The sequence below is a fragment of the Hevea brasiliensis genome, chromosome 17 (assembly GCF_030052815.1).
Source record: "Hevea brasiliensis isolate MT/VB/25A 57/8 chromosome 17, ASM3005281v1, whole genome shotgun sequence".
Lineage (NCBI taxonomy): Eukaryota > Viridiplantae > Streptophyta > Magnoliopsida > Malpighiales > Euphorbiaceae > Hevea > Hevea brasiliensis.
The window spans coordinates 5,672,291-5,699,567 of record NC_079509.1 but is presented as its reverse complement, the minus strand read 5'-3'; the positions used below and the strand labels follow the sequence as shown (position 1 = coordinate 5,699,567).

The 27,277-nt window shown below is 35.8% G+C and overlaps 4 protein-coding genes and 2 pseudogenes across 13 annotated transcripts; 1 reads left to right on the top strand and 5 right to left on the bottom strand.

The window, feature by feature from the left end:
* Positions 1-556: 556 nt before the first annotated feature.
* Positions 557-10,281, bottom strand: LOC131168812 (structural maintenance of chromosomes protein 2-1-like). 2 transcript variants are annotated; one of them, XM_058139628.1, is made up of 20 exons: positions 9,638-10,280; positions 8,232-8,912; positions 7,920-8,063; positions 7,512-7,802; positions 7,230-7,415; positions 6,979-7,143; positions 6,830-6,889; positions 6,462-6,524; positions 6,182-6,273; positions 5,917-6,013; positions 4,037-4,153; positions 3,675-3,893; positions 2,894-3,034; positions 2,657-2,824; positions 2,397-2,581; positions 2,108-2,201; positions 1,937-2,025; positions 1,564-1,789; positions 1,080-1,154; positions 557-869 (listed from the first exon to the last, which is right to left on the bottom strand). In XM_058139628.1, exons 1-20 carry the CDS (start codon positions 9,953-9,955, stop codon positions 750-752), a joined length of 3,531 nt encoding a protein of 1,176 aa, XP_057995611.1. In that variant the 5' UTR covers positions 9,956-10,280; the 3' UTR covers positions 557-749. The 2 variants fall into 2 exon arrangements, with proteins under 2 accessions (XP_057995611.1, XP_057995612.1); XM_058139629.1 differs by lacking the exon at positions 3,675-3,893 and having other exon boundaries at positions 9,638-10,281.
* Positions 10,282-10,680: 399 nt separating this feature from the next.
* Positions 10,681-12,871, bottom strand: LOC110658325 (probable aquaporin TIP5-1; annotated as a pseudogene).
* A 278-nt stretch (positions 12,872-13,149) lies between these two features.
* On the bottom strand, positions 13,150-14,231 carry LOC110658327 (uncharacterized). The gene is made up of 2 exons (XM_058140097.1): positions 13,778-14,231; positions 13,150-13,394 (listed from the first exon to the last, which is right to left on the bottom strand). Exons 1-2 carry the CDS (start codon positions 14,069-14,071, stop codon positions 13,194-13,196), a joined length of 495 nt encoding a protein of 164 aa, XP_057996080.1. The 5' UTR covers positions 14,072-14,231; the 3' UTR covers positions 13,150-13,193.
* Positions 14,232-14,792: 561 nt separating this feature from the next.
* LOC131175378 (cell number regulator 6-like) lies at positions 14,793-18,860 on the bottom strand. The gene is made up of 4 exons (XM_058139466.1): positions 18,476-18,860; positions 18,115-18,229; positions 16,389-16,654; positions 14,793-15,319 (listed from the first exon to the last, which is right to left on the bottom strand). Exons 1-4 carry the CDS (start codon positions 18,581-18,583, stop codon positions 15,101-15,103), a joined length of 708 nt encoding a protein of 235 aa, XP_057995449.1. The 5' UTR covers positions 18,584-18,860; the 3' UTR covers positions 14,793-15,100.
* A 403-nt stretch (positions 18,861-19,263) lies between these two features.
* On the bottom strand, positions 19,264-20,339 carry LOC110658296 (peroxisomal membrane protein 11B-like; annotated as a pseudogene).
* A 2,338-nt stretch (positions 20,340-22,677) lies between these two features.
* On the top strand, positions 22,678-26,904 carry LOC110658330 (uncharacterized). Of its 9 annotated transcripts, none has more exons than XR_002495550.2 (9): positions 22,678-22,934; positions 23,148-23,276; positions 23,380-23,419; positions 24,176-24,251; positions 24,346-24,546; positions 24,848-25,054; positions 25,139-25,546; positions 25,641-25,697; positions 26,691-26,904. XR_002495550.2 is itself a non-coding variant. In XM_021815887.2 (8 exons), exons 1-7 carry the CDS (start codon positions 22,892-22,894, stop codon positions 25,502-25,504), a joined length of 1,062 nt encoding a protein of 353 aa, XP_021671579.2. In that variant the 5' UTR covers positions 22,678-22,891; the 3' UTR covers positions 25,505-25,546; positions 25,641-26,088. The 9 variants fall into 9 exon arrangements, 2 of the variants coding, with proteins under 2 accessions (XP_021671579.2, XP_057995074.1); XR_002495549.2 differs by having other exon boundaries at positions 26,418-26,904; XR_002495548.2 differs by having other exon boundaries at positions 26,129-26,904.
* The last annotated feature ends 373 nt before the right edge of the window (positions 26,905-27,277 follow it).

The window sequence follows — 27,277 nt, the reverse complement described above, 5'->3', positions numbered from 1 at the left end:
TGCCATGTTTTTCTTATTCTTTAGCTTATAGAACTATGTCAACTACGGCACAAAATATATGGTAACATATCCACTTAGGTTCTCTTAGAGCCCCCTCGATTGACCAATAAGAGGCTAGTGGAGATTTACCTAAGAGGGCACTCAGTTAGGCACCATTCTGACTTGTTCAATGTATCACTGTACATGAACAGGAAAACATCATAACCGTTGACCTGATGATGCAATGAAGATCAAACAATATAATTATTACTGGGAATGCCACCATGTAGCTCGAGTTCAGCTTTTTCATAGTGCAAACATGCCAACTCTTTTTGCGTCTATCAGGTCACGTGGCGAAAGAAGACCCACGCGTACTTACTGATTAATCAAATTTATGCAAATTAAACCACAAGCCAATTCCTGATTGTATAAGCCGACTCTATGAATTCTGCAAGCATCCAATTTCAAGTGAATCAATCTCTTGGACGCAAACAAATGCAGCTGACTCACACGACTCCAATAAATCCCAATGGGAACTGAACATCATGGTGGTATGTTGAATTACAAACCACAAAAATTGGAAAACATGAATTTTAGAAAATTAGAACTTTGTGTTACACTTACAACAGTGTAATATTAATTACATATTAAATAAGCATTAGTGGACAACTTCAGAACATTAGTTACAACAATAACTCCATCAAACATATGAATGAAAATAATAAAACTCCAACAAAGTAGACCGATACAACCTGGTAATATAATAGCAATCATTTGTTCTGCTTAGCAGCAACAGTCCTCTGGACAGTTGAAACACCATCGACAAATTTAGTTCGAAAAAGAACATTCGCATTGTTGAACATGCCTTCTTTCAGTGAAACCACAATAAACTACAACACAAAATCCAAAGGAAAAAACTGCATAAGAAAAAATGTCAACATATATTATGCTTAAAAGTAAATTAAAAATCATAAAATAATGCGTTATTCCACATTATCACCTAAATTTTGATTCACTTCAAATCTTTATATTTTGTTGCTAAACTATTTCCTTTGACATTAAATGCACAAATGGTAAAAAAAAAAATAATAAATTTGGACCTGGGAATGTGGGAAGTGAGCTTTGATCATTCTGCCTATGTTCTGCGTGTGGCTTAAATCAAGAGCTGCATCAACCTGTCAAACAGTATCAAGAAATGAATCATTTGCAAGTCCATCAGAGTTTCACTCCAAATATGTAAACTATGAGGTCAAACAAATATGAAATCAAAGGTAGTAGGGTTCGATGAAGTAGCTATAGTGTAGAAAAAAAATATTCGAGTGTAGTGCATATTTCAGTTGCCTTTAAAATCCCCTCAATAATGCTCCTACAATGCGATTAAGAATTTTACAAAAATTTTCAAATGCATACACAGGTGTCTCTTTCCTGTCAAGTACCTAATGTATGAACTTGGATTAGACTTGAATTTTGCAAATACAATGTAATCATAGATTTAACAATAAATCCAAAATGTAAAAAGCATTGGAACTTTGGAAGGTGTTTTTGTAAGAGCCAATAATAAAGGAAAATTCAAGCAAAGCACACCTCATCCAGGATATAAAGTGGAGCTGGCTTGAAGAGAAGCAGCGCCAAGATTAGAGAAAGGGCAAGCAGAGATCGTTGACCTCCACTCAGTTCTGACAAGGACTGTTTCCAAACACCTCCAAATGCAACACGAACCTCCAGACCATCCAGGAAACTGCAACCTTCAGGAGGTTCTAGTTTTGCCATGGTTCCAGGCAATAGGGTAGAAAAAATGGATCCAAAATCACTGAAGAAATAAAAATTTGGAAAAGCAATTGGAAAAGCAACTATGGTCAAGTTTTACGAAATCAAGATTATGGCATGCGTCACAAGCACAAATAAAATGAATGATTTTTCAAAAATTAAAAAAGGAATGAAGGAAGAAAATACTCACTTGTTGACTTTAACCCAAGTAACTTTTAGAGTTTCCTTCTTTTTCTCATCGAGCTCTTCAATCACCTTCTTGATTTTAGACTTGTCATTCTAGTTAAACATAAAATTAGCATTGCCAAAGTGTAGAGAAGCTATGCTACAAATATGTTTATGCATATTTGGGATAAACTACCTCGATGATGTTTTTTTTGGACATTAAATCATTGTACTCGTCTTCTGCTTTCTCAAACATCGCCATAACTTTCTTGTTCACCCTTTTCTCAAGGCTTCATAAACATGAAAAAAGAGAAAGAAAGTCAGCCCTTTGGTCTCAAGTCAGCAAAAGATAAAGGTTAACAATACAATATCTAGAACACATGCATAGACAACAATCAATCTAAGAACCAAAATTGCTTTAGGAAAATGTAAACTACTGTAATACTAACAGCAATTAAAATATTAAGGCTTTCTGAGTCACCTACCCTGATTGTTCAGCCTGCAACTTCTCAAGTTCTTCCCTTGCTTTACAGGGATCACAGGACATAAAATCATAATCTGTCCCACTTCTTCCAAATAGCTGTTTCTCAGAAGCAATCCAGGCGTGCTTCTCAACTAATTTGTCCACCTTCATAGAGCAATCTTTCTGTTCCATTTCCATTCTTTTCACCTATTCCAACAATTGAAAATGTATTTTTTAGTATCTCAAGTTGGCAGTAGACATACAAGACTATAACCAAATTACCTCATTTTCTAGCTTCTTCCTCTCAAGCTTTCTCTCACCAACTTTATGTTCAAGTTTTTGCTGCTCCTTCAGAATGCTACTAATCTGAGAATCACATTCCTTCATCTTTTTACGAATCAAATCAAGCTCCGATTGAGCTTGATCATGATTTTTACGAATGGAAACAACCTGCAAGATGGACATGCATGGTAATAACTTCAAACCAATAAACTTCCAAAAGATTATATCAAAGTTTACCTTCATTTTTTGTTCTTCCACTTCCAAATTGAGATGATTAATTTGCATTCTCAAAGAATTTAATTGACTCTCCAAAGATGTCTGTTCTTTAATGACAGCTTCTTGTTCCATAATAAGTCTTTCTCTTTCGTTTCCATGACCCTAATTGCAACCAAAACCGTGCCCAGGATTTTAAAGTGCTATTGAAGATAAGCAATCAATCAAACCAACAAAGAGGATTAAGGTTCTAGAAAAAATTTTTCAGTTCCCTCCATCTAACAGTGTCCTTTTCTCCTTGACTAACCCAAAATGAAGATTGATTTACCTAAAAAATTTTCTTACAATTTAGATGAGGGGAGGTGGAAAGTGATATATTATGCCATCTGATAATGATATGCTAATGGACTATTGATGACAGATGCAGTGCGCTTGCAGAAAATCTTGCAAAGTTTGTTTATAAAGCATTTCATGTCCCAAAACCTCATCCCCACATTAAATGAGAAATAGTATAAAAGAACAATACTCAATTATGGGGTAGCAATACTCTAATTGCTTGCTCTTTATCTTTGAATTGCAATTTTTGACATTGTGTGAGATTGAGGGACTAGAAAACAAGATGGTGAGACAAACTTAAATTTCAAAATATGTATTCATGCCAAGAGCGTGAAAAATCTTCAGGCTTTCCACATTCGTAGGATTTTTCCAGAATGAATTATTGACCATATCAGAAATACAAAAGCTGTAACAGTTTAGAATCTAAACATTGTGTGATATCTGGTAAGCCCTCAATATCAAAAACTACCTTGAGATCCTTTGAAGCTAACTGCACTTCAGATTTTAAAGCCTTAATTTTTTTCTCTAAGTCTTTCAGCCTGCCTTCTCGATTATTATCATGCTCTTTGATCGATTTCTCAAGCATCAAAACCATACTAACACATTCATTGTACAAAACTTGCTTTTCTTTGACTGTGGAATTTGCTTCCGTAAGCTCCTGCTCTATCTTCTTCACTAACTCACCAAGCTTAAAAGCAGCAAAAGAAGAAATATAGCATAAGGCCTAAGGGTAATATTGCATGAAAAGTTATAAAATAAAAAAACTGCATCATGACAAGTTAAAATAAACAGGTTAAACAAGCTATGTAAAAAAAAGAAAAGTACAAAAACCTTATGATGCTCATTTTGCTCAGCCCTGCCCTGAAATAATGACAGGTCATACTGTTTAAGCTCTAGCTGTTTTTTAAGATCCACAAACTTTTTATGGACAGGCAAGAGGTCTGTAATCTGCAATTTCAAAATTCCCAACAGCAATTGAATTGAAATGGTTGCAAAATTACTATTATTGCATCTAAAAGCTCAAGAAATAAAAACCAACATTAAAAGAACAACAAAGCTCTTAAAAGTTGCAAATCTAAGATTATGTGCTTGAAAAACTAAAAAAGCAAAGCATCCAATCAAGAGGGTGTTTGTTATAGCTAATAAGCTATAAATTTAAATTAGCCTGTTTGTTTACAATATTTTTAGAGCTTATAAGCCAAAAAAAAAAAATAGACTAGAGATAAGAGCATTTCATTTTAGTACTTATAAACTAAATGCTTATAAGTTAAATTGACCAAATGATTACAGCATTACCGTCATTTAATTTTATAATTCCACTATATATTTTTTTTTATATATTCTCATATTCATGTTAAAAAATTTATTTTCCTGCAATACTTTAAACAAATTATTTACATTAATTTTAATAAATTTAAAAAATATTTCTTATTAAATTTAATTAAATATTTGTCTACAAAATATTTGTTTACTGAATTTAAGATTAATTACAATATGATTGAAATATATTTTGACAATATTATAATAAAATATTAAGTTAATATAATTTATTATTTGAAAAAATCATTTAGTACTTTTTAATCATTTTAATAATAAATATATTTATAAGTTGTTTTTTTATCAAATGTGTCTACTACTTATCAGCCATTTAAAAGAATTTTAACAAGACATATAACTGCTTAAAATTTTAAGTGCTGAGAAGCTCAAATTTGCTTATAAGCAACAAGTGCTTATAAACTAACTTTTACAAGCTAAACTAAACATCCTTTAAAGGAAATAGGGAGAGAAAGACACAAATAAATGAAAAAAAAACTACGAGCATATTTATCTTAACTTATAAAGCTGGTCAAACCAACTTATAAGTTCTAAAAATAAAAGTACATATTTGTTTATAACATTTTTTCGAGCTTGTAAGCTAAAAAAGTAAGCCAGGAAAGACTAACTTTTTATTTTAGTGCTTATAAACAATGTACTTATAAGCTAATGTAACTAAGTATTTTATCATATTATTCTCATTTAATTTATTAACCCAAAATCGTTTAGAATGAAAAAAGAGAATCCATATAAACGACCCTAAATTTTTGAGATAAAGGCTTAGTTGAGTTGAGTTGTATCCTCATTTAATTTTTAAAATTTCACCATAAATCTCATTTAATATCTTTTTTAGTCATTTTAATAATAAATGTGATTATAAGTTAATTTTTACCAAATATATCAACTGTTTATCATTCACTTATAACTGCTTATCAGTCAATTCTAAGTACTTTAACCAAACACGTAAGCAATTAAAATTTTAAATACTTATAAGCTCAAATTAGCTTCTAAGCATTAGGTGCTTATAAGTTAATTTTCATAAATTAAACCAAACATCCTCACAATAATCTAATTATTGTTGTTTGTTAGACCACAAAGCTACCAAAATACATTAAGGTAACATATAAGAACAAAGGAAAAATATAATAACCAGTGACTTCACTTTTGTTGTATAGACTTTAAGAAACCAAAATAGTGCAAACATTTTAATCAACATGAAAATTCAAACATAAATTGCACAAATAAAAAGCAACAAAGTTCAACAAACAAGAAGATGCAAAACATGGATTGAAATGCATTGTCCACATATTCAACACACAAAAATTCTCGATGACCACAAGAACTTTCTCTCTTTTTCTCTCTCCTTATGCATGAAATACAATGGCATTCAAGTCTACCTTTGTTTCAATTTCAGATAATTTTCTTTGATGCAGTAAAAGGTTTGATTCAGCCTCTGCCAATTCATGAAGTTGCCTTAACAGATTGCCACCACCCCTAGGGGAAAAATCTCATTTAAAATTTTGCTAAAAAGAAATGTGTATAAAAATTTGAAAGCATTACTTGATGCCAACTGGAACAGTAATAGCTGCATTTGAGTTGATAGAGCAAACAAATACACCAAAAGAAACAATGAAAATTTTCCATAGCATTTAAGCATCTTACTTTCGGCTGCCACCAGTTAAAAGACCACTTGGTTGAAATATATCACCTTCAAGAGTGACACTGGGAGTGCAAATCTCTCGATTAAAAGCAATCTATGAAACGTCCAATAGAGAATAGTTCAAAACACTCATTAAAGACTTGACTAGAACAAACTAGTTCACCAAGGAAAAAAATCCAAGAATGTTCTTTTGGAAACTGTTAATATAAATGATTGTAACTGAAAATGTTTATTGTTTGACAAATGCACTACTTAAGAATGTTTGGCCAAAGATTGACATACCTCCTTTGCTGCATCAGTGGTTTTGCATACAAAGGTCGAACCAAAAACATATTCCATAGCATTCTGCAGTACAAATCAACTTTAGGGAAAAATAATATTAAAGGAATCGAAACTTAAAAGTACTTAAATTCTGACAAAAAACAAATAAAAATGTGTGAAAGTGATGCAAAGAATTGTTCATCATTCCTAAGATAAAAAAATTTTGTAGATCTTATTGCATCGGATCCAAGTTACACAGTCATGGACTATGAAAGAACTTAACCATAATTATTAGAAAAAGGAAGTGCCAAAATAGATATTGGACCAAGCCTCTACAGATTTTTTGTAATTTCCCTGAAAATAAAACAACAGGCCTAGGGATAGCATACTCGTAAATCCTCATCATAACCAACTAAAGAAAGTGCCACTTCTGCATTCCCCTTGCCAACCTGTAACCGCAAACAGAAAATCAACAGAAAAAGAGGAAAAATGCCACCTGACATTAAATCTAGGAAACAGTATCAAAATAATAACTAACCAATCTAACAGCTGCCTGCTGAACTCGTTGGGGTACAGTATGGGATTGAATTTTGTTCAAAGGAATAATTGTTACTCTTCTCCGAAGATCACCATTTTGAAGTAGCTGCTTTCCTGTATTTTCGGTGTCTACAACAACATTAAATAACTTGCCACCAGCAGTTACCTGCATAATAACTCATTATAAGAGTCTCCACCCCCAATACAAATTCACTGTTGTAAAACCAAGTGTATGATGTATGCATTGCTAACCTCTAAGGCAGTCATAGTAGAGCTATCCTTTACTTTGATAAGCTTTGCTACCACACCTTTTACTTTTGATCTATTAAAGTTTTTCACAGGATCACGGTATGTGAACTGAACATTTGATAATTGTGCTAAAAGATCCCGTATTTTGTCTTTCAACTTCTGCACCAAATCTATTTCAGATGCACGATCCTGAAGAAGAGGTTTGGTTTACAAAATCAATAACAAAAAGACTTTATAGACGATCCTGGTGGTGAAGGGATACCCCAAAGGACAGAGCAAACAAACCTTTTGCAAAACTTCCATCTCGCCCTCTATGTATGGAAGAGATTCCAATGCCAATTTAACATTTTCCACATCTTTTTTTCTAGCATTAAGCTCATTCTCTGCAGCAACTTCTTCCTCACGCTTTGACATCAACTGATGCCTTTTCTCTTTTAGCTCTTTTTCGCAATGGCTGATTTTTGTTTTCAACTGTTTCAATTCTGTTTCTGTATTCCCAACAGCCACCTTTGCTTCAGCTAGTTGATCTTCTAGGCATTTCTCCTCATTTCCACTGCTCTTCCCAGCTAGGACACCCTATCCATAGCAATTAAAACTTTCTCAAAGAACAGTTTATTTTGCAATCAATGCAAAAACATGCCCAACGCCTACAGAGTAAAATTAACAAGACTGACAACTATAAGTACTTCTTACTTGGTAATCCTTCTCATGTCCTTCCAAACTCTTAGAGAGTTCCTCAACTCTCTTTTTGAGATCAGTTGCTCCTTCTTCAGACTTTCTCACAGCAGTGGCCCTCTCTTTCACAGATTGCTTTAAGTCTTCAATACTACAGACAATCTGGTAACATGAAAACATGAAATCTGAATGTGATATCGCAACTGCCAAGGAATTTAGAAAAAAATAAGGGTGGCAGAAAAGAAGAAACTCTTATTTAAAACGCTAGCGTGGGCACACAAAGTTATAAAGCACATAAAAAGAAATAAACGAGTTACAATAGCCAGTCACCTTCTCAGCATTCTCATTTTCACTCCTTAAAGTGTCCTCCTTATTGTTCAATACAGATACTTCTCGCACAAGATCTTGAGAGAGAGCATGTACTTTCTCTGACAAAGCTTTTACTTCCCCACCCATACTAGCTTCTTTGTCAGCAGTCAATTGAGATATTTTTGTCTCCATTTCCTTTATTTCCACCTGTGTCCTTTCTTTGTCATCGTCAATCTCAAAAATCTTGGCTTTTATTTGTTCCACCTCACCAACTGCAAAGTCCCTAATCTTCTCTGCTTGAACATATTCATAAGCAATGCAAAATCTTTTGAGTCGATCTAATTCAGCATTTCCATTGGCCCACTGCATATATTGCATCCTTTCCTTCCTCAACTTCTCCAAAGCAGGAAGTATTTCCTGATCAAGAAGCTTATTAATCTCATCAACCTTACTCTGCTTCTTCTCAAGTGTTTTCAGTGCAGCATCTTTCTTTGTCTCATACATTCTAGTCCCAGCAGCCTCTTCCAGCATGGATAAAATCTCAGGAGGCTTCATGTTTAGGACCTTTGTGATGCGTCCTTGCATAATGAGAAAATGTGGATTGTTAACATTCAGCTGCACTGAATGGAAAAGGTTTTGAACTTGACTAGGCTGGGCAAGTTTTCCATTAATCAGATACTTGTTCCTTCCACCAACCACAATCTGCAGGATAAGTAATAAATATTTGAAAATCCTTAACAAACATTCAGTTCAATTGAAGTAAACTAGCTAAGCCCCATTGGAGCAAATAAGCCAAGTTCAAGTGAGCATGAAATTATTAGGCAAACTTTAAGCTTTTAGTTTGACAACCAAATGAAAGTCACAGGCCTCGAACTTCACTTCAGAAAAACAAATTCACATGGCATGATCATGTCCATATTACATCATATGCTTTTCCACCCTTCACTTGTACCATGGAGTAATCAGAAAATCCAGCAAAAAGAGAAGTAGAGGTAAATTTTCCTTAAAAATAAAAATTTTAAGCAACTCATATTTAAGTATAGCAAGACAAAATTAGAATCATTCGAGAAGTTAATTTGATCTCCTACAAGCATTACAAAAAGGGGAAGCGGGAACACTGCTTTTACCAAGTTATATGAATAAACTTTAAATAGAAAATAAACTTCTCCACTTTATCTTGAAACTAACCTGCGTACACTCAATTGAAAAAATTGAGTCAACTCTAGAAACAATAAAACGAAACGAAATTAGCTCAAAAGCTGAGTGTTACACATGAAATTACCTTTGACTCACAAATTCACACAAAGCCCACGTACACTCGATGGTTTAAGCCTTACCTGCCTGCCTTTCTAAAGTTTTCCTTCTTTTAACAAATGCAATTCACCAACTGAAAGAAATTTAGCAAATTCACCAAGCATTTAACTAACCTGTCTTGTTACTGTGATCTCTGAATGATCCTCATATCCTAGAGGACTCCTGCTCCTATCAGAGTTATCAAACACAATAGACACTGTAGCCTTAGTGATGCCAGCCTGCCCTTGCTTGTAAACCAGCTCCTGGAGGTTCGCTGCACGAACCTGCTGCAAATTTGTTATACCCAACACAAAGCAGATCGAATCAAGGATATTCGACTTGCCTGACCCATTCAATCCCGTTATTGCATTAAAGAAAGGATCGAAACCCTGGACCACTGTCCGCGTCGCATATGATTTGAACCCTTCTAAACATATCTCCTTGATATACATTCTTCCCCTAAATTCAAAGATCTGTGAAGGATAATCGAAAAATCAACAGCGAAAGTTTCCAACTACATTACCGTAGAAGTCCCCGAGGCCAAGGATACCTAACCAATCGAGCTTGCTTGAAAATTCAAACTGCGAAATTGAAAATCTTTTAGAGAGGGGGAAAGAAACTAGGATGTGCACAGTGTAGAGAGTGATACAGCAAGAGATGTTTTATAAATTGATGATTTCTGAGAGAAGAAACCCAAAAGTCAGTGAGTTGAGTGAGGAATCGGAGAAGGGACCTGGGGATTTCTAGACGCGGAGGGGGTTTAATTATTTTTGAATTTCAGGGAGTCAAGCCAGCCACTCCCTCTAAATTTAGAAGCGGGAAGATGCCAGGCTTGCTTTTCTTTTCCAGATGGGCCAGGCTTTTTCAAATTGCAGTTAACCTATCTGACCCATTATTTTAAACAATCGGCCTTCACAATCCAAAATGAGGTGAAAGCCTCTTGACTGTGAGGAATGGGTATGGGTGAAACCACCAGCCTGCGAGGCTTCCTTTTAGCCCATTGTTAACTTTTTTTTTCTTCGAAATTGGAATTATTTGCATATTAACGTTGTTGCTTCACAAGGAATCAGCCCGTGCGTGCTTAATCCAACATATTTTTCCCACAAATTTGGGATCATTCGGTCCATTTTCTACCGTTGAAATTAAATTTTCAATGAATTTATATGCACGTGTAAGGTAAGGTAATGAATTGACCATTAAAATGGCATTGTGGTCACTCAATCATACAAATGTTGGCTACCACAATTGCAACATGTCGCAAAAATAAAGGAAAAAAGAACTACGTACCAAAAAAGTACAAAGTAACATTTCATTTTACGAAATTGCAATTACACCCCAATAGAATCAGGAACTTGACTAGGGAAGACAACATTATCATAGAGAAGCCCTGCAACTGTGCCTCCAATTAAGGGTCCAACCCAGTAAACAGCTTGATTCTTGAAACTTCCAGCAATGATTGCAGACCCAAATGCACAGGCAGGTTCATTGAGCCACCTGAGAATGGTCCTGCGGCCAAGACATTGGCTCCTGCCATGAGCCCTATTGCCAAGGGTCCAGTGGCTCCCAGCAAACTGCATCTAGGGTCGCCGGCAGCGTAAACTGTGTAGACTAAACCAAATGTTAGCACACCTTCAAACACTGACGCCCCAAATCCTGTCATTTCTGCTGCAATAGTGTAGGTAGGAAGAGACTGCAAAATTTAAAGACAGGAGTCATACAACAGATTGCAAGAAAATCAGTCCATAATCACAATTGGGAGAAAGGATAAAAATTATAAATATTTTTTGCAGAAACGCAGGGAGATTTCATTACCTGTCCAACAATGGCTACTCTCAAGAGAAGGCAAGCCATGACAGAAGCCAACATCTGAGAAATCCAGTAGAATATAGCAGTGGGGACATTAATGTGGCCTCCAACGGCCAGACTAAATGTGACAGCAGGATTCACATGCCCACTGGAGACGTTGGCAGCAATGTACACAGCCGATGAAAGCGCAAAAGCATTAGCAATGGCGACTATTACCAGATTGGATGGATCTGCTCCTGGCATCAATTTCTCTGTATCATGGAAGAATCAAGCATACTCTTTGGAAATGTTAGCAAGAAGAGAAATGCATTCTTAGAAAATAGAATTAGCATATCAAATCCTCGAACAAGGAAAACACTACCAAATTCCCACTCTACTTGCTAGTTTTATATTTAGTGAAGTTGTAAATCAACAACAAGAATCACTAAGACTCGTGTTATGCTACAAGAAAGAAGAAAAATCAATAATCCCATTTGCATAAAATAGAAGAAATTATTACTGAAGACATACGTGAAGCCATGGCAGATCCAACGACTACAAACACATAAAAAAAAAAGTGGAGATGAACTCTGCAAGATATGATCTTAAAGCGTCGGGGGTAACAGATTGCTTGAAACGATCATTTAGTGATGTTGGGGCCATTTTTGCCAAGAAAAACAGAAGAATGATAATTGGATTTTATGGCTAAAGTAAATTAAAGAGGGATTAGAACAGAATCTCTCTGCCATAAATATATATGTGCGAAGAAAAGCAACCATTCGTGAAAAAGCTTGGAAGTAATTTGAAAAATAAACCGCTAAATTTCACGTGGCATCACTGCATTGTAAGTTTTGGGTGGTGGTAGTTTTTAACTTTTTATATCTCACCACCTTTCTAAATTCGAGGAACGTCTTCGAAATCTTGCAATTCTAAAGAAGATGAGCAGGATTTCCAAAAAAACAGCTACTGCATATAGTTTATCATCGCAAAAATGCAACAAAGGGGTGGACCAAGTTGCATGATGGACGTAAAGAATGATCAGTAAAAGTTTCAATTAAATCAGAGGAAGCAGAGTTACTTCTTCGCTGGCACCTTCTTTAGTCAAGAAAGTAATAAACAATTTGATTGTCAATCCAATGCTACATCATGATTTGATTAGGCTTGTTTGGAAGTACAAATATGTAGAGGAGAGTGGATAAAATTCTAATGGCAAAGGAATAAAGATAGCTAGTTAGGGGATTTTGGCGGATTTCTCTATGCCTGCTTTTTGAAATCCAAGTGAACAGAGGACTGAGGACACTGCAACAGAGACAAGAAAGTCCCATGCAGGATTAAACTTCGCTGTCCGTATTGCAAGATGTGTTCCTCAGAATATTTTCAAGAAATAATTAATTCATCTGTTTTGAATAGTCAGTCAACTAGTCAAGCATATCTGTAAAAATCTTTTGCTTAATATCAGATTACAACAGTTTGTCCTCTCACCTTGCCCTACGAAGCATAGCTATGTATCTCTCTTCTTCAGCCAAAATAGAGGAACATTTCTTTTCCAATTTCCTTTTCTTGTCAAAGAGGCGCAAAAAAAAAAAGTTTCTGTTTTCTTTCGGATGGTTTTGGTAATTCCCTATTGGGACCATGTGAAAGTAATTTGCAGTGAAATCACATGCAGGTTTCAGTTTCATGTGTGAGTACCTTCGTACCAAGGCAATTACTAGTCAAATACAATACTTGATTGGCCAAATGACTAGGCTAGTCTCTTCGAAAACCTGGCAGCAAATCTGAAGAGAAACAGATTAATTCCTACATCCTCAAAACCCTCTAATACGAGTACGATTTTCCATGCCAATGCAAATTAGTTCCCGTATCAGATGTAAATCAAATACACATTACATTTGTATAAACTTCAAGCTAAGCATTAATATTAAGCTTCAACAGAAGAGGAGGAGGAGGAAGAGAACTCCTGACTGGTCGGACCTCTGTCTTGAAGAGAAGAAAAGAGAGCTTGTCCACGGAGAAATACACAAATCCACCACTCGAGTGAGTAACGAATGATCCAAAACTCTGACCCACAACGCAGTGCCATGCCGGCCCATACACTGCATCAAACTCCTGAAACGAAGGGCAAACAACTGAGTTTCCGGAAAAACAAGAAGGTTAGTCGCTTAAGGTCAATTAGATTTTTGACAAATGATTTTTCTGTTCAGCCAGCAAACATTTCATTATTTCAAGGATGTTTGATAATAAATTAAACCTAAATGGAAAATTCACGGTTGTTCATCAATTCAAACAAAAGCTATTGAAATCTTGAAAAAAAAAAGGCTATTGAAAATGCCCCAAAACCATCATCAATTGTGAGCCCCATTTTAGCAATCAGAAACCGTGACAAACATTATTAAGCCTTGCAAAGCAGCATAGACTTAAGAAACCCTTCGAAGTTGAATACTTGCTTGAAGCAAAAATTTATACTAGTATTTTGTATGTGCATTGCTTACCTTCTTGAGACACATGGCAACATGAGTAGGATTGGGCTTCTTCTCGAGATTTGCGTCAAGGACTGCTCTGGTGCACCGAAACGCCCGCTCCTGCATGGCACCTGGCATATCGGCCGATCTCAGCCGTATGTTTAAATCAACGGCAATTGCAGCTAGCTTTGCCTGATTGGGTGTTGGCCGCATCATGGGTGGTACCGGTAACATGGGCCTGGGGGAACACTGAATCTGCACTATTTCTCTGCTTCTTGCCAGTCTCCTCCTCCTTCCTCCATGCTCTGACTGTGGTCTCTCCATGAACTGAAACAAGTTCAAGTCTTTGAGAAACAGATAGAAAGATGGGGGCTCGTTAGAGGGAAGAAATTAAGAGACGTATTAGTGGGTGGCAGATATGTTTGAACTTTGACCAGGCAAGCTTTGTATGCGTTTGCTGATTCTGATGGTGAAAGAGACAAATGGGAAACAAATATATATATATATATATATATATATATATATATATATATATATATTTTTTTTTTTTTTTTTTTTTTTTTTTAAAGTGTTCTGATAAAAAAAATAAGAGAGTGAGATGCAGAGGTAAAAGATACAAGCAGGTACGGCCTCAGACTGCTTGCCACAGCTGCTACTACTCTAGCCATGATAATTAATAATAATGAAACTTATGAGGAATCGGGAGCCATGATAATCAATAAATAATGGAACTTATGAGGAATCGGGAGCTTCGAGGCATTCCTCTGGCTCGGCCTTTTAGCTCGGGAACGGAAACTACCATAATTTAATTGATCTATCATCATTTGCGGGCCTACTTCAACATTATTAGCCACTGCTCACTCGCTACCCCCAATCATTATCTTCTCCTTCTTCTTCTTCTTCTTTTCAATCCGTTTTGCAAATTGATAAATTCAAAGATTTGAACAGTCCTTAGAAAAAAATAAAAAGATTTGAACAGTCCATAAAGCATCCTGTACGAATCTGAGTTGCTGTAGACCAAGACGAGAAGCAAAGTCCACAATAATACAAGAAGCGATTATCTGCTTTAAATTTAACAACATAAACAGAGCAACCCAAGGCTGCTGTTACATACAAAATGCAATCATGTGTATACAAATGAAAACTAGATAGCAGCTATAACATCACGGTAGTAAAGGACCAAAAATGGGAAACATCGATACTCGTTAAAAGTATACTTCTCTCTACACAAAGAGTATCATCAACGTTAAAAGATTCATCATTCTTGTATAAAGATATTGTCCTACAGCTAAAAGGAAAACATTTTCCAAATGAAAATTGCTTATTTGTCGACTACTGTGTGTAACCATGGATTCACAAAGCCTGCATCTCTAAGCTGGTGCCCTTTTCAGTGGAGGGTTCAGTATCCCGGTTCTCGGTAGCAGAGCTCATCTCTTGAACAGGGGGAGGATTGACAATGGCCATTGGCATGACAAAGTTATCTGAAAGGCGGCCCTTCATCTCCCTGTGTTCCTGGCACAAAGCACACCAGTGCATGCAACAGTGCACCAAGCATGGATCACACGGTGAGTTCTGCAGTCCACAACAGAACAGGTTAGTAAATTGCAAGCCCAACAACTTATACTCAGATTTCCTTCAAAGGATACAACATCATGCCAAACTAGTAACAAACAAATAGGCATAGGCTAGCTTTATAAGTCAGTTGAACCTATGATCAAACCTTGTTAGGGACAGAATCCCATTATGTAATCCAACCATTTGGAAAACATTCCACCCCCTGATGTAGAACAAGGATCCAATACTGCATCAGCATCACCCCTCCCCCAATATATATATATATATATATATATATATATATAGAAAAAGGAAAAAAAGAAAGGTCTTGTATTCACTAATTATCTGATATCCTGTGAGCACATAATGCATTACCAGTCTAGTTAAATATTAATGGAAGCAAGTAAGCCATAATAACCACCAGGTTATAAAAATGCAATTAATACAAAATTTATCAAATGCAATCTGAGGAATGGCAAATGAGTATTACCAGATTTGTGTCTTTTTATTGAACAGGCTGTTTATGCAGCCAATATGGCTGTGAAAGTAACATCAACTCAACTAAGTCTTTATCCCAAAAATTTGGAGTCGGCTATATGGATTCTCTTTTTCCACTCCATCACAACAATTTAAATCACATCATGCTAATTAAATGGCAAACTATAAATTGCAGCAGGATCTCAACCACATTAGCATATTTGCAAGACTTTTGCTTGGCTATGGCATAACTAATATGACACCAATCTATTATTAAAGAAAAAAACCATAACATTTTGCACTGTCTTCCTCTCATTTGGTCTCTCCCACATGCTTGGGTGGTATCAGCAGGCAGATAGACTGATATGCATGGAAGTTCTTTAAAGTGCTTACCTCTAGCACAAAACTCTATCCTTCTCCTTACCTCCAAAACTCCCATATTTAACAACTCTCAAACAACCACGTGCTTCTATAAAATATGCAACGAAGCATTAAGCACTAATCTTCTGTGCATCTATGGATCTACAAATGTAGAACTAATATTCTTTTACACCTGCAGGAGCATTTTGCCAACATAAAAATGTGCTATTTAGAGAAAAGTCAGGCTTACCTTCAGGTGATATTTCCTCTGTAGTGATTGCCGAACAAGACCAGTGTATATGCCACACATCCACCAAGCAAAAAGTAAACCCTCGCAAATTAGAAATGATGTCCTTGGGTCAACACCATGGAAGATTGCTGTTGCTGCTGCCAGTGCCATTCCACCTTCAACACAAATGGCATGACAAATGCATGGTCTAGTCCAAGGGGTATCATCTCTCAAGCTTTCAACATTTCTTCCAAATAGAACACAAGGACAAAATAGTCCTGCCCAGCCTGTGGAGTAGTGAAATCAGGAAATTGTAAAATTGATCACAGTTTGTGTGGATGACCAATTACAGCTTAGAAAATTGGACCTGGACAAACTTGTCAAAAGAACAAAGAAACAAAAGAGAGCCAACCACATAGAAGAGGACAATAGAATGTCATCCATTCTGAGGAAGAGTTAAAAATTTGACCACCTTTCCGCATCCCATCAAGAAAAGAAATAAAGTGCGAATTCTAAAATTGTGTGCTCTATCGTAATCAGGCAGCACTACCACAAGGAACAACAATAATAATTAGAACAAGAAAATGTTAAAACTGGCATGCAAAATTAAGATACACACACGATCACACAATCACACAATATATAAAGAAGAGAAGAATAATAGACACAAGATTTATGTGATCCGACCATAAGGTCTATATCCATGGGGCAAGACAAGAGAAAAACTTCCAATATAGTGAAAAAAAGCACGATACAATCATTCAAAATTCTCAAATTCTAACTCCAATGTGTTTCCCAAATTTATCAAAATATTATCGCACTAGTTCCTGCAAGCCTATCAGACTGTGTCCTCTACATCCTCTGCTACCACTACATACCTCAAAAAATATTCTAATTGGGTTGCAACTAGGAATGGCAATGGGGCGGGTCAAGAGCAGGGATCGATCCTCCCGTCCCCGGCCCACATGAGTTCGGGGTCGGGGAGGGGCAGGTTTCCCCACGGGGAATTTTCTTGTTATTTTTTTCATTTTAATTTATTAATATATAATATAAATTTATTTATTAAAAAATAAAATATAATTAGAAATGCTAGTTGTATATATTATTTTAATAATATATTTATATATTTTTTTAAAATTATAATATTTAAATGTATAAATATATAAAAATAAATGATTTTTAATAAAAAAAAATTAATATATTACTGTACCGGCTGAGTTACAGGAATTCAAGGCGAGGAGAAGGTCTTTTCATCTCCACCCCGTAAAATCGGGGTTGGGGCGTAGTCAGGTAAAATTGATCGGGTTTGGAGACTTTTGCCATCAATAGTTGCAACACAAACTTTCGGGTCAGATATAATAAATAGGGAACACCATGTACTTATGGCTAACGAAGCAATACCTACAAAAGTTAGCATTAACCAAACACCCCAGACGGTTATAAGATGGTTATAAAATACCGTATTGCATAGTCTTTCAATGTATAAAAGATATAATAAATAATCCAATTACTTTAATCATTCTGGACTACAACACGTGTACTTTACAAAGGAAAAAAGATCACGAAGAGTAACAAAATCATTCATATGGTTTTTTCATATTTTCCACATGTCTGTCTATATTTTGTAATTTCCTTCCTTGATTCTCTATTTAATAATACAGATCTTTCTCAACGTAGTTTAAATTTCGCATTGTGTGTGGTCTAATTTTATCATCTTACAACATTTATAATCAGTAGATCAACTTACAACTTTCAGTATCTTCAGTACAGCCAAAAATCCCAGTCGTCCAAGGTTCATCTGCAGGAGGCTCAAAGTTTTCGGGCAAAGGCTGCCCACATTCATTGCACTTGCGAACAGCCAACTGCCAAAGAGATTATTCATACATTACAAAAGTCAATTTTACACGGTTTGGGCCACAAAACTGAAATCCCACACAGAATATATAAATCGAATTTGATTCAAGTCAACTGGACTCCCAGAAAATCAGGCATGGTATCTCAAGTGCAAATCAGAAACATTGAAGTCTTATCACAGTGAAAACGCTAAAAATTAAATCTCAAAGTCTTGAAACAAAAAGGGTACAACAGAGAGGGAGAGAGATTGAAACCTGAGGAACTTCGATGGGCTGATTGAGTTCGCCAGGCTTAATGTCCTCTACAGCCGTTTGCTCTTTTGTCAACTTCACATATCGTGAGTTCGCGCTTGCCTCTGCCATCTGATCTCACCAACCCAAGATAAAAACCCCAGAACAATAAGGCAAATGCGAGAAAATTCTAACCTTGGGCTTCAATCCGGTGAGATATGACTGTGTAAATCAGGCAAATCTGCGGAAGCTGTCTCCAAATTAAGAGAGACAGAAGCGAAATATCTGGACCTTCAGATCCTCGAACATCGAAAGGCTTGCAAGGAAATTACAAGGTCAACTTCAACTCTTATGATCTGTAGTCCATGCGGTTTCCTCAAACACGCGAACCAAGCAAGTCGCAACGCAACTCGCAAGGCGTTTGAGGCTTCAAGCCTAGTGATTGGATCATCCGTTATGGGCCTTGGCTCATGGGATGGGTCCATTGTAATGTAATTCCACGTCATTGGACGAATAAATGTTCGCCACCTCAATGGTGTGACGAAAGTTGAAATTTCTGCTCGTTATTATTCCTTTCCTTATGCTATTATTCAACATTTTTTCCCCACAATTGTTGTTGAATTTCCACTTAAATACCTAATCATCAATTAAAATAATCGATGCCGCCCTAAAGGAAAAATTTAAATAACTTGGGTTGGGCTTTATAGACAATTTCCTTCAAGAGGTTGCTGAACTTTGTTATTTATGTGAATTTTGAATTATTCAAACTATAATATATATCAAGGAAACAAAAAGAATATTATTGGGGAAAAACTAGACATATAAGATACTAAAAATAAAATAGCTCAACCTTTGGAGTTGATTCATTGTACAATCAATTATGAATTTATGATCATGTATCATTTCAAGACAGGCTATATTGCTCAGTTTCCTTTGCAACGAAGTCAATGAAATACTTCCATTTTCATTTTCATGGGCTCAACGTTTGATTGCTGCTGTTGTTAGGATTTTATCTACGAGGGCCAATTTCTATACCAACCAGCCCATGCTGAAATGAACCCACTAATACCGAGGGCAACTGCATGGTTGCAAAATGGGTTGGGCGCAATATCCACCAGTGCAATAATCAAGTCTGCGATATTAGCGGCAATGGCCATTAGCCTCGTTACCCTGTCTGCTCGAATCCGTCGTCTATTGTCTTTCACTTCATTGGAATCTTCTTTGGAAGAAACAAGCAGCTTTCTCTCTGATCTTATTCCCTCTCTGATAATAATAAAATCAGCTATTATGAAAAATATATAGCCAAAAGATTCACCAAATGCTGAGACGAAGCTCATCTTGCTTGCTAATTTTGCATCCAAAGTTCCAATTCTTGATAACCAAAGAAAGCGACCATTCCTCCTGCATTAGAACAGCTAGGAATTTAAAAGTTGGGGTTGAGCCAGGGTTCGTTCTCAGGGCATTGAAGCCAGTGAGAAACCTGCCAGTTCTAAAGGCTTTCCTACTAAGGCCCGAGGCAACTTCCCATTGCTTGAATCTCGGTGGAATATCTGGGTGAGTAGCTTCTACATGCCAGTGAACGAGCTTGGACACATACTGGAAAGTCTTGACAAGCTTGTCTATGCCATCTCTCTTTGCCAAAAAGACAACCAACTTGTCCATTTTGCCGGTCATGGCGTAGAAGCGAGAGGTTAATGGCTGATGTTACTTGGTATCGATGATGATGTTGAGGAACAGTTCATTTGGCTTTGTGCAGAGTTTGAGTACTTCCTAAACTAAAGAGGAGAGCCACATGTGGGTGCTCGTTCTCTTTGGATAATTCTGTAAGCTGAACGTGTGGTTGGACCATGTTTTGCTCCTTGTTACCCCTAGTTAAGAGTTGATTGATATTTAATTCTATATTTAACTTTAAAATAAAAATAGAAATATTATAATATAATATAATATAATTTTTATTATAATATTTAATTTATTTATAATGATAATAGTAAATGAGTGATAATCATATGGTTGATCAGTGAAGTAGACTTACCTACATGAGTTTAGGCTCAAATAGATATAGTCAAAGTGTCACGATCCGATTTCACGAATCAGACTGGCACTAAGACTTGAGTTAGTATAAAGTCCTTGAAATTTGTAGTAAGTTTTACTATTCCTGAACTCATAATCAGTATCAAAATCAAGACTTAACATATAAATAAAATAAAATATTATAAATTTATTTGGGTCAACTCAATTCAATAACTATCAGAAAACTAAAACTATGAGAGTCCAACTTACAAACCACTTAATCTCCATTAATTAATATAATATATAAATATAATATTGTCACAGTAGGGTTCTAATAGTTAAATAAATAAATAAAAACTATTAACTAAGAAATATCATAACTTGCGGAGAAAAAAAAAAACATATTAGACCTGAAAATAAATTTGTTATCCTTGAAACCTGAGAAGAAAATATTTTAATAGTAATGAGTATTCGATTCAGAAAGTTTAGATATTGATTACATATGTAATTTCTATAACTATCTACAATTAGTGCAATATTATCATGAAATGCACATCCAGCACATGTAATAAGTAATTCACTCAATATTCGCACTATAAGATAATTTAGAGCTACTCGTGCACCCAATGTGTCACATCAATACATAAATATGGGAGTTAATCCCTTATACAGCTCTTTCAATCCAAATCCTGCCAGCTAGCTCAACTCAAGCCAGACTTTCGCTTAAATCCAATTACAGGGCCAGCGATATCAACTTAAAGCCGTGCCTCATCCTGACTTTCCATATCCACAAGGATTACGTTCCAGCAATACCAACTCAAGCTAAGACTACCCGTTCAATCCATATCTATATATACTATATATAAATAATAAACTCGGCTCCAAATTATCCATAGGACGACCATCACAAACAAATAATAATAATTAAATATGCAACAACAAAAAAAATTCCTAATATATTAATTATTTATGTGCATAATTAAATATTTATAAAATGCATGAGCATGCAAGATATATAAATAAATATTAAAATTACAAAAATAATCAATATCTAACTCATGAACTAGTCAACCTGATTGTAGCTAGTCCGGTTAGAGAGAAAAAATGTTAGCCAGCACCAATCACCTATACAAATATAATGATCTTTATCGATTTATTGACAAAATTAATCAATTAATTTAATTAAATAAGCATAAATAATTTATAAGGTATTGCCGAAATTTCAGTAGAATCTTTCTTATAATCGAACCTAACCCCCTGCAAGAAAATGCAACAATAACAAGGCCCACAACAATAATTATAATACCCATATAGGGCCTACAAGAAACCTAATATAGGTCCAAACGTCTAGTCTCAAATTTGAGTGCCTAAATCCTCTATAGTTTAAATAATTATTTTAAACACTTCAAAAATCATAAAAATATTCCGGGGGTCCTGTATATCGTTCTCATATTATTTAAATTCATTTTTACTTTATTACACTCAATCATGAATATTTTACAAGTTTTATCAACTAGCTCAACCAAGGCAAAAACTACACAACTTTAAGTTCGAGATTACCTTTACAAATTCTATTATCTGGAACGTATCTGAAACATTTCAAAATGTTGAAAATGACTGTAATATTGATTATGTTATGGGATGAACAGCCAGACATCCAGATCAGGTTGGAAACTCAGTTTCGAGGGCCGAAGAGCTATCACCAATCCAATCGCACCTAAATAAAATCCATAAATTATTTATAATTATCATATAATTATATTTAATTTACGGACATAAAAAAAAACTCAAAAATCTCATTGAGCAATTTAGATGGTTTGATGATCCATTGGAGTAAGGTCGGTCCCATCTCAAAGGTTTCATCGCTTTGAGCTTTGAGTTCAATAGTGATCTCATATAGCCAATCCGACAGTCGAATCTCTCTCCTTGCCTGCATCAAAAACAGCCACCAAATCCAGTGTAGTTGGTCCCATCTGAAAAATCTCCCCCTTAGGAGTCTATAGCCGTTAGAATTACTTCGATTGAATTTCGAGATTGCCGTATATGATTTTCCAAACATAATACTGAATTAATTTATAGATAATAAATGTTTTATATTAACATTAAAACTGTTATTAAAAAGGCATATATTTAAATATGTTAATTAAAAATATTAAAAATTCGTTTAAATTATATTTTATATATTTTAATTACAAATACGTGTCTTTGGCACGTGCCACAGATTTGATTGTTCTGAGCCGATAGAAATCATCAAGCCAAGCTCCTCCTACTAGCCTTACCGTCTCTCTCCCTGCTATTGGGATAACCAAACCCTAACCCCCACCAAATCTCCCAGTCCTCAAACCCTAGCTTATACTCTATCAATTTCTATCATAGCCACTGCTTCTTCTCTTCATAACCTCATTTATCTCAAAGCTTCCATTGTCAGACATGGACCTCCAGCGAGCTATGCTAGACGAACTCATGGGTTCTGGTATTCTCCGCAATCTCTCTCTCTCTCTCTCTCTCTCTCTCTCTCGACACACTGAGATTGTTGGCTGCTCAAAGTTTCTTGATTTAGAATTCCTAATTATCAGGGTCTGCAGTTTAATCTATTTACTTTTTATAGGTTGTTCTTGCTGGTGATATATAATCGTATTTCCTTTTTAATTGAATCTTAACAATTTTTGAATTCTGATTTTATCAGATCGTAATTTGACGGAGGAAGAGAAGAAAGAGTACAAGGAAATTACGTGGGATTCTAAGGAGGTCTGTCCATACTATATGGCTCGATTTTGTCCACATGACCTCTTTGTTAACACCAAAAGTGATCTAGGTGCGTTCTATTGTTGTTTCCTTCAGATTTACTTATTTATATCCCATGTTTAGAGATTTGAAGGTTTCATTAGTTACTTTTTGTTGTCTCGTTTCTGTGACAGGGCCATGTGATAGGATTCATGATCCAAAGTTGAAAGAAAGGTATGAGCTCCTTGTTTTGTTATGAAATTGTTAGTGTTTGTTGTCTTGTTACAGAGTCCATGCTTGATGTGGTCACTTTGCCTTCAATCAATACTGGGATAGTGTTTGCATTATTGTTGTGAGCTTGGGAAACGCTATATGTTCTATCTGCAAATGTTGAGTTTCCTTTGCCATCTCTTTAGGAAAACTTTGTTCTCTCTTGATATACATCGGATGGTTATTGACACAACTGTTTATTGCATTAAATATTTCTATTAAATTAGCTTCCTCTTGATATTGGTAATTTTTGGGTCTACTTGAAATGTTGAATTTGTTTATTCTTATCAAATTAGTTGTTTAGCATGTGTAACGAAGGATGGAACTCTAATTTGTGTTGCATCATCCTATGTGTGCTAAGATGTTGATGTTTGTTCTGGGCAAGTGATCTAAAGATGCTGACAATATTATTTCAAGAAGGGGTGAATCATTTTTTGATTCACCAAATTTTTAAATTTCTTGTCATTTACTAAATTCATATTCTTTTTTATTGTATTGCATGGTGCTGTTTGTTTTTGTGGCAATGATAATATGAAAAGACATGTTTGAACATAGATCATGTCTTCTAAGCATCGGATCCATCATGTGACATCTATATTATAGGAATGATTTTTCTGCTTGTGCTATGTTTCGCTGTGTCTCTGAGTCTGGACATATGATATTCTCCTACTATATAATTCAATCCTGTTTAATGGGTGTTTGATTAATTTCTGACTCTAGCTTTGAGAGTTCCCCAAGACACGACAGATATCTGCCCAAATTTGAAGCTGAACTTGCTCAGCGTTGTGAGAAATTGGTAGCTTCTATACTTCATTGTTTTTTGATTGTTTGTTATGGTTGACCTTCAGTAAATTCTTTTTCTGTTATAATTCCTTTTTCTTTCTTTTTAGGTCATGGATTTGGATAGAAGAGTTAGGCGTGGAAGAGAACGCCTTGCTCAAGGGGAGGAACCAATACCACCTCCTCCACTGTCAGCTGGAAAGTCTGAACAGTTATCTGTGGTGGAGGAGAAAATAAAGAACCTGCTGGTGCAAGTGGAATCCCTTGGTGAAGCTGGGAAGGTGGATGAAGCTCAAGCACTTATGAAAAAGGTGTTGCTATTTTAACTTTATCTAGCAACATCCAACACCTTCTCCTGATCTGGAAAAACAAAATATTATGAAATAATTTAAAAGAAAAGCCAACTTAATTAGTTTATGGGAACTCACTCATTAGAAGTACTTTGAACTTTAAGTGACATTTCGCAGTTAAGATTATCTGGGTTCCTCCTTATTTGTTCTTTAATGTGTTTGAATAGATTATTTTCCAAAGTAAAAAAGTTTCCAGAAATTTAGTGTTGTCATTTTGTCAAGCATGATTGGTTAAATCGTAACTTTTGGAGTTTCTTTACAGGTGGATGAACTCAATTCTGAGAAGGCCTTGATTCAATCCCAGAGCGATCAATTATTGATGGTTCCATGGGAAGAAAAGATGGCCTTGTGTGAGATTTGTGGTTCTTTTCTAGTAGCAAATGATGCTGCTGAGAGGACTCAGTCTCATGTCTTAGGGAAGCAGCACATAGGTTACGGCATGGTCCGAGATTTCATCACAGAGTACAAGGTGAGTTACATTTCCAAGAGTGAATTGCAGTTTGGGATTTGATTGTTCTTGCACTTCACAGAGAATGAAGAATACATTTTACAGGCAGCTAAGGAGAAGGCAAGGGAAGAGGAGAGACTAGCTAGGGAGAAGGAAGCTGAAGAACGAAGGAAGCAGAGGGAGAAGGAATATGAGAAGAGGAGGAGGAGGAGTGATTCTAATGATAGGGACCGTTATCATGATAGAGATCAAGACAGGGAGAGGGACCGCAATCGCGAACGTGAACGGGATCATGAAAGGTCACGAGAGTGGAATGGTAGAGGTAGTGGGGATGGAGGAAAGGGGACAGAGTGGAGGTCCAGGAATGGAAGAGAGAGCGGCAGGGATAGGTACCGTGACCGGAGTAGGTCACGGTCCCCTGTTAGACATGGTCACAGGAGATCACCTAAAAGTCCAGCTCACCAATATTAAATGGATTGGTAGATAGATATCAGAGCTTTTAAATTACATGAGGTAGACTTTCAATCTTGAAGTTTTATGAGCTTGTGTTTTTGGAATCTTAAGTTTAATCAGCATCATGGGTAAAATTTTTCTTGCTATCTCACAGCTTTGTTGAGACTATACCTCCCTTTCATCAATATTAATAGAGGAGAAAAGGGTTGAGGTAGGTATGACTTGTTATTGTTATAAGTGCTTTATATTCATCTTAGGCTTTGGCTGAATTGAATTTCTTTTAAGCGATTGCCTTTAGAACATTGTTTTCAGAGTCTAGTGTCCCTCTCCTTGTATTGGGGTTATTGATGGATATCCTGTTCTCTTGTATTTAAGAGGACAGAACCAAATTATATGCTTGAATGACACTGCTGCTGATAGGGACGATGGTTTTGTGTCACAATTTTGAGGTAACACATAATTCTTATTTCTATCATGGCCACAATGGTAGACTTACCCTCCTTATCATGGATTTAATTTTTCTCAATTCAAGTCGATGTAATATTGTTTGCAACTGCTGCTTTCTCCGCTGAACAGTAAAGAAAGTCTAGAATTCCAAAATCTATCGGGATTAACCATGTACAGCTTAAAATTATTTGACAGGGTGGCAATGCTTGATAAAATTATTTTACCAGGTGACCATCTGCTTGATCTTCATGATATGATTTCAATGTAACTTGTTATCATGTTGGCAATCTACAAGGTAGGGATGCTCATTGTTCCTTCTTCTAGTGCCTTCACCATTATTTGGTGGGAACTTGAACCATTGGGATGGTGCATGGGTTATGCACATGAGCTGCAGTTAAGGCCAATGGTCATTGCGTTTTTTAGGGTAATAAATGTAAAAGCTCCACACTCATCTTCATGCAGAAATGGGTTTCCTTTTTTACAGAGTAGGTTATTTTTGGAGTCAAACTTTCAAAACCAGTGTCAGACAATTGTAGGTAACTACACTCTTCTTTGTAGAGTAATTTTCATAGCATCTTAGCCTCGTAAAAGCATAATTGCTTTAATAATGTTTTGACACTTGTTTGAAAATCTACTTCAGCGGACTGGGATGCAAGGTTAAACTGCATTGCAAAACCTGTTAACTTGCAATTTTGTGGGTGCCTGGAGGTAATTTGAACATGTTTATGATATGTCGAATGGTATGTTTCTATTCTAGTTTGCAGGAAAGACATGAAATCTGGTGAACCCTGGTGGCAATATTTGCCGCAGTTAAGTGCATCCCTAGGGAATGATTTGTTCAGGGGAAAATATTTTCTAATTGAAAGATACAGAACTGAGATGTAATGCCTCAAAGAAACCATTTGTAAGAGCAACTTGCGACTGGCATTAATTTTCCACTAGCGCCAGGACTATACGTTTTTTGGCAGGTCTTTTAATGTTGCAATTTTCTCAATTGAAGATAAAACTACCAAAAATGTCTTCGATTGGTTTATGGTTGTTACTAATATAAACCATGCTTGGCATTTGTCATTTTATGTAATGTGATCATGAGGGAAATTTATGATCGTATGCATGTGGGCCTGTGATTTCTGTAGTGAAGTGACTTAGGCTTTGAGCTGGTTTGTGTGCCTGAGGATGCTTGGATTACGGAGATCCAATGGACATAGGATAGTGGTATGACAAGGCTGAAAAAAAAAGTGTGCGCGTCAACTGTCAATCAGGAAATTATTGTGAAGGTCATCGAAATGGTATCCTCAATGGGGACGGAAAGTGGTTGGTCATCTTCGTTTGTCTTAAAACTAT

Excerpts from the sequence above, each read along its gene's own strand:
- LOC131168812 (XM_058139628.1), bottom strand. The coding sequence starts at position 9,955 with ATGTATATCAAGGAGATATGTTTAGAAGGGTTCAAATCATATGCGACG. Across the intron at positions 6,274-6,461 it reads CCACTGATGCAGCAAAGGAG|ATTGCTTTTAATCGAGAGAT; the intron begins GTATGTCAATCT and ends GACGTTTCATAG. Across the intron at positions 3,035-3,674 it reads TAGCTTCAAAGGATCTCAAG|GGTCATGGAAACGAAAGAGA; the intron begins GTAGTTTTTGAT and ends GGTTGCAATTAG.
- LOC110658327 (XM_058140097.1), bottom strand. The coding sequence starts at position 14,071 with ATGGAGAGACCACAGTCAGAGCATGGAGGAAGGAGGAGGAGACTGGCA. Across the intron at positions 13,395-13,777 it reads TTGCCATGTGTCTCAAGAAG|GAGTTTGATGCAGTGTATGG; the intron begins GTAAGCAATGCA and ends CCTTCGTTTCAG.
- LOC131175378 (XM_058139466.1), bottom strand. The coding sequence starts at position 18,583 with ATGGCAGAGGCAAGCGCGAACTCACGATATGTGAAGTTGACAAAAGAG. Across the intron at positions 18,230-18,475 it reads AGCCCATCGAAGTTCCTCAG|TTGGCTGTTCGCAAGTGCAA; the intron begins GTTTCAATCTCT and ends TCTCTTTGGCAG. Across the intron at positions 16,655-18,114 it reads TACTGAAGATACTGAAAGTT|GCTGGGCAGGACTATTTTGT; the intron begins GTAAGTTGATCT and ends ACTACTCCACAG.
- LOC110658330 (XM_021815887.2), top strand. The coding sequence starts at position 22,892 with ATGGACCTCCAGCGAGCTATGCTAGACGAACTCATGGGTTCTG. Across the intron at positions 23,277-23,379 it reads TAACACCAAAAGTGATCTAG|GGCCATGTGATAGGATTCAT; the intron begins GTGCGTTCTATT and ends TTTCTGTGACAG. Across the intron at positions 25,055-25,138 it reads ATTTCATCACAGAGTACAAG|GCAGCTAAGGAGAAGGCAAG; the intron begins GTGAGTTACATT and ends TACATTTTACAG.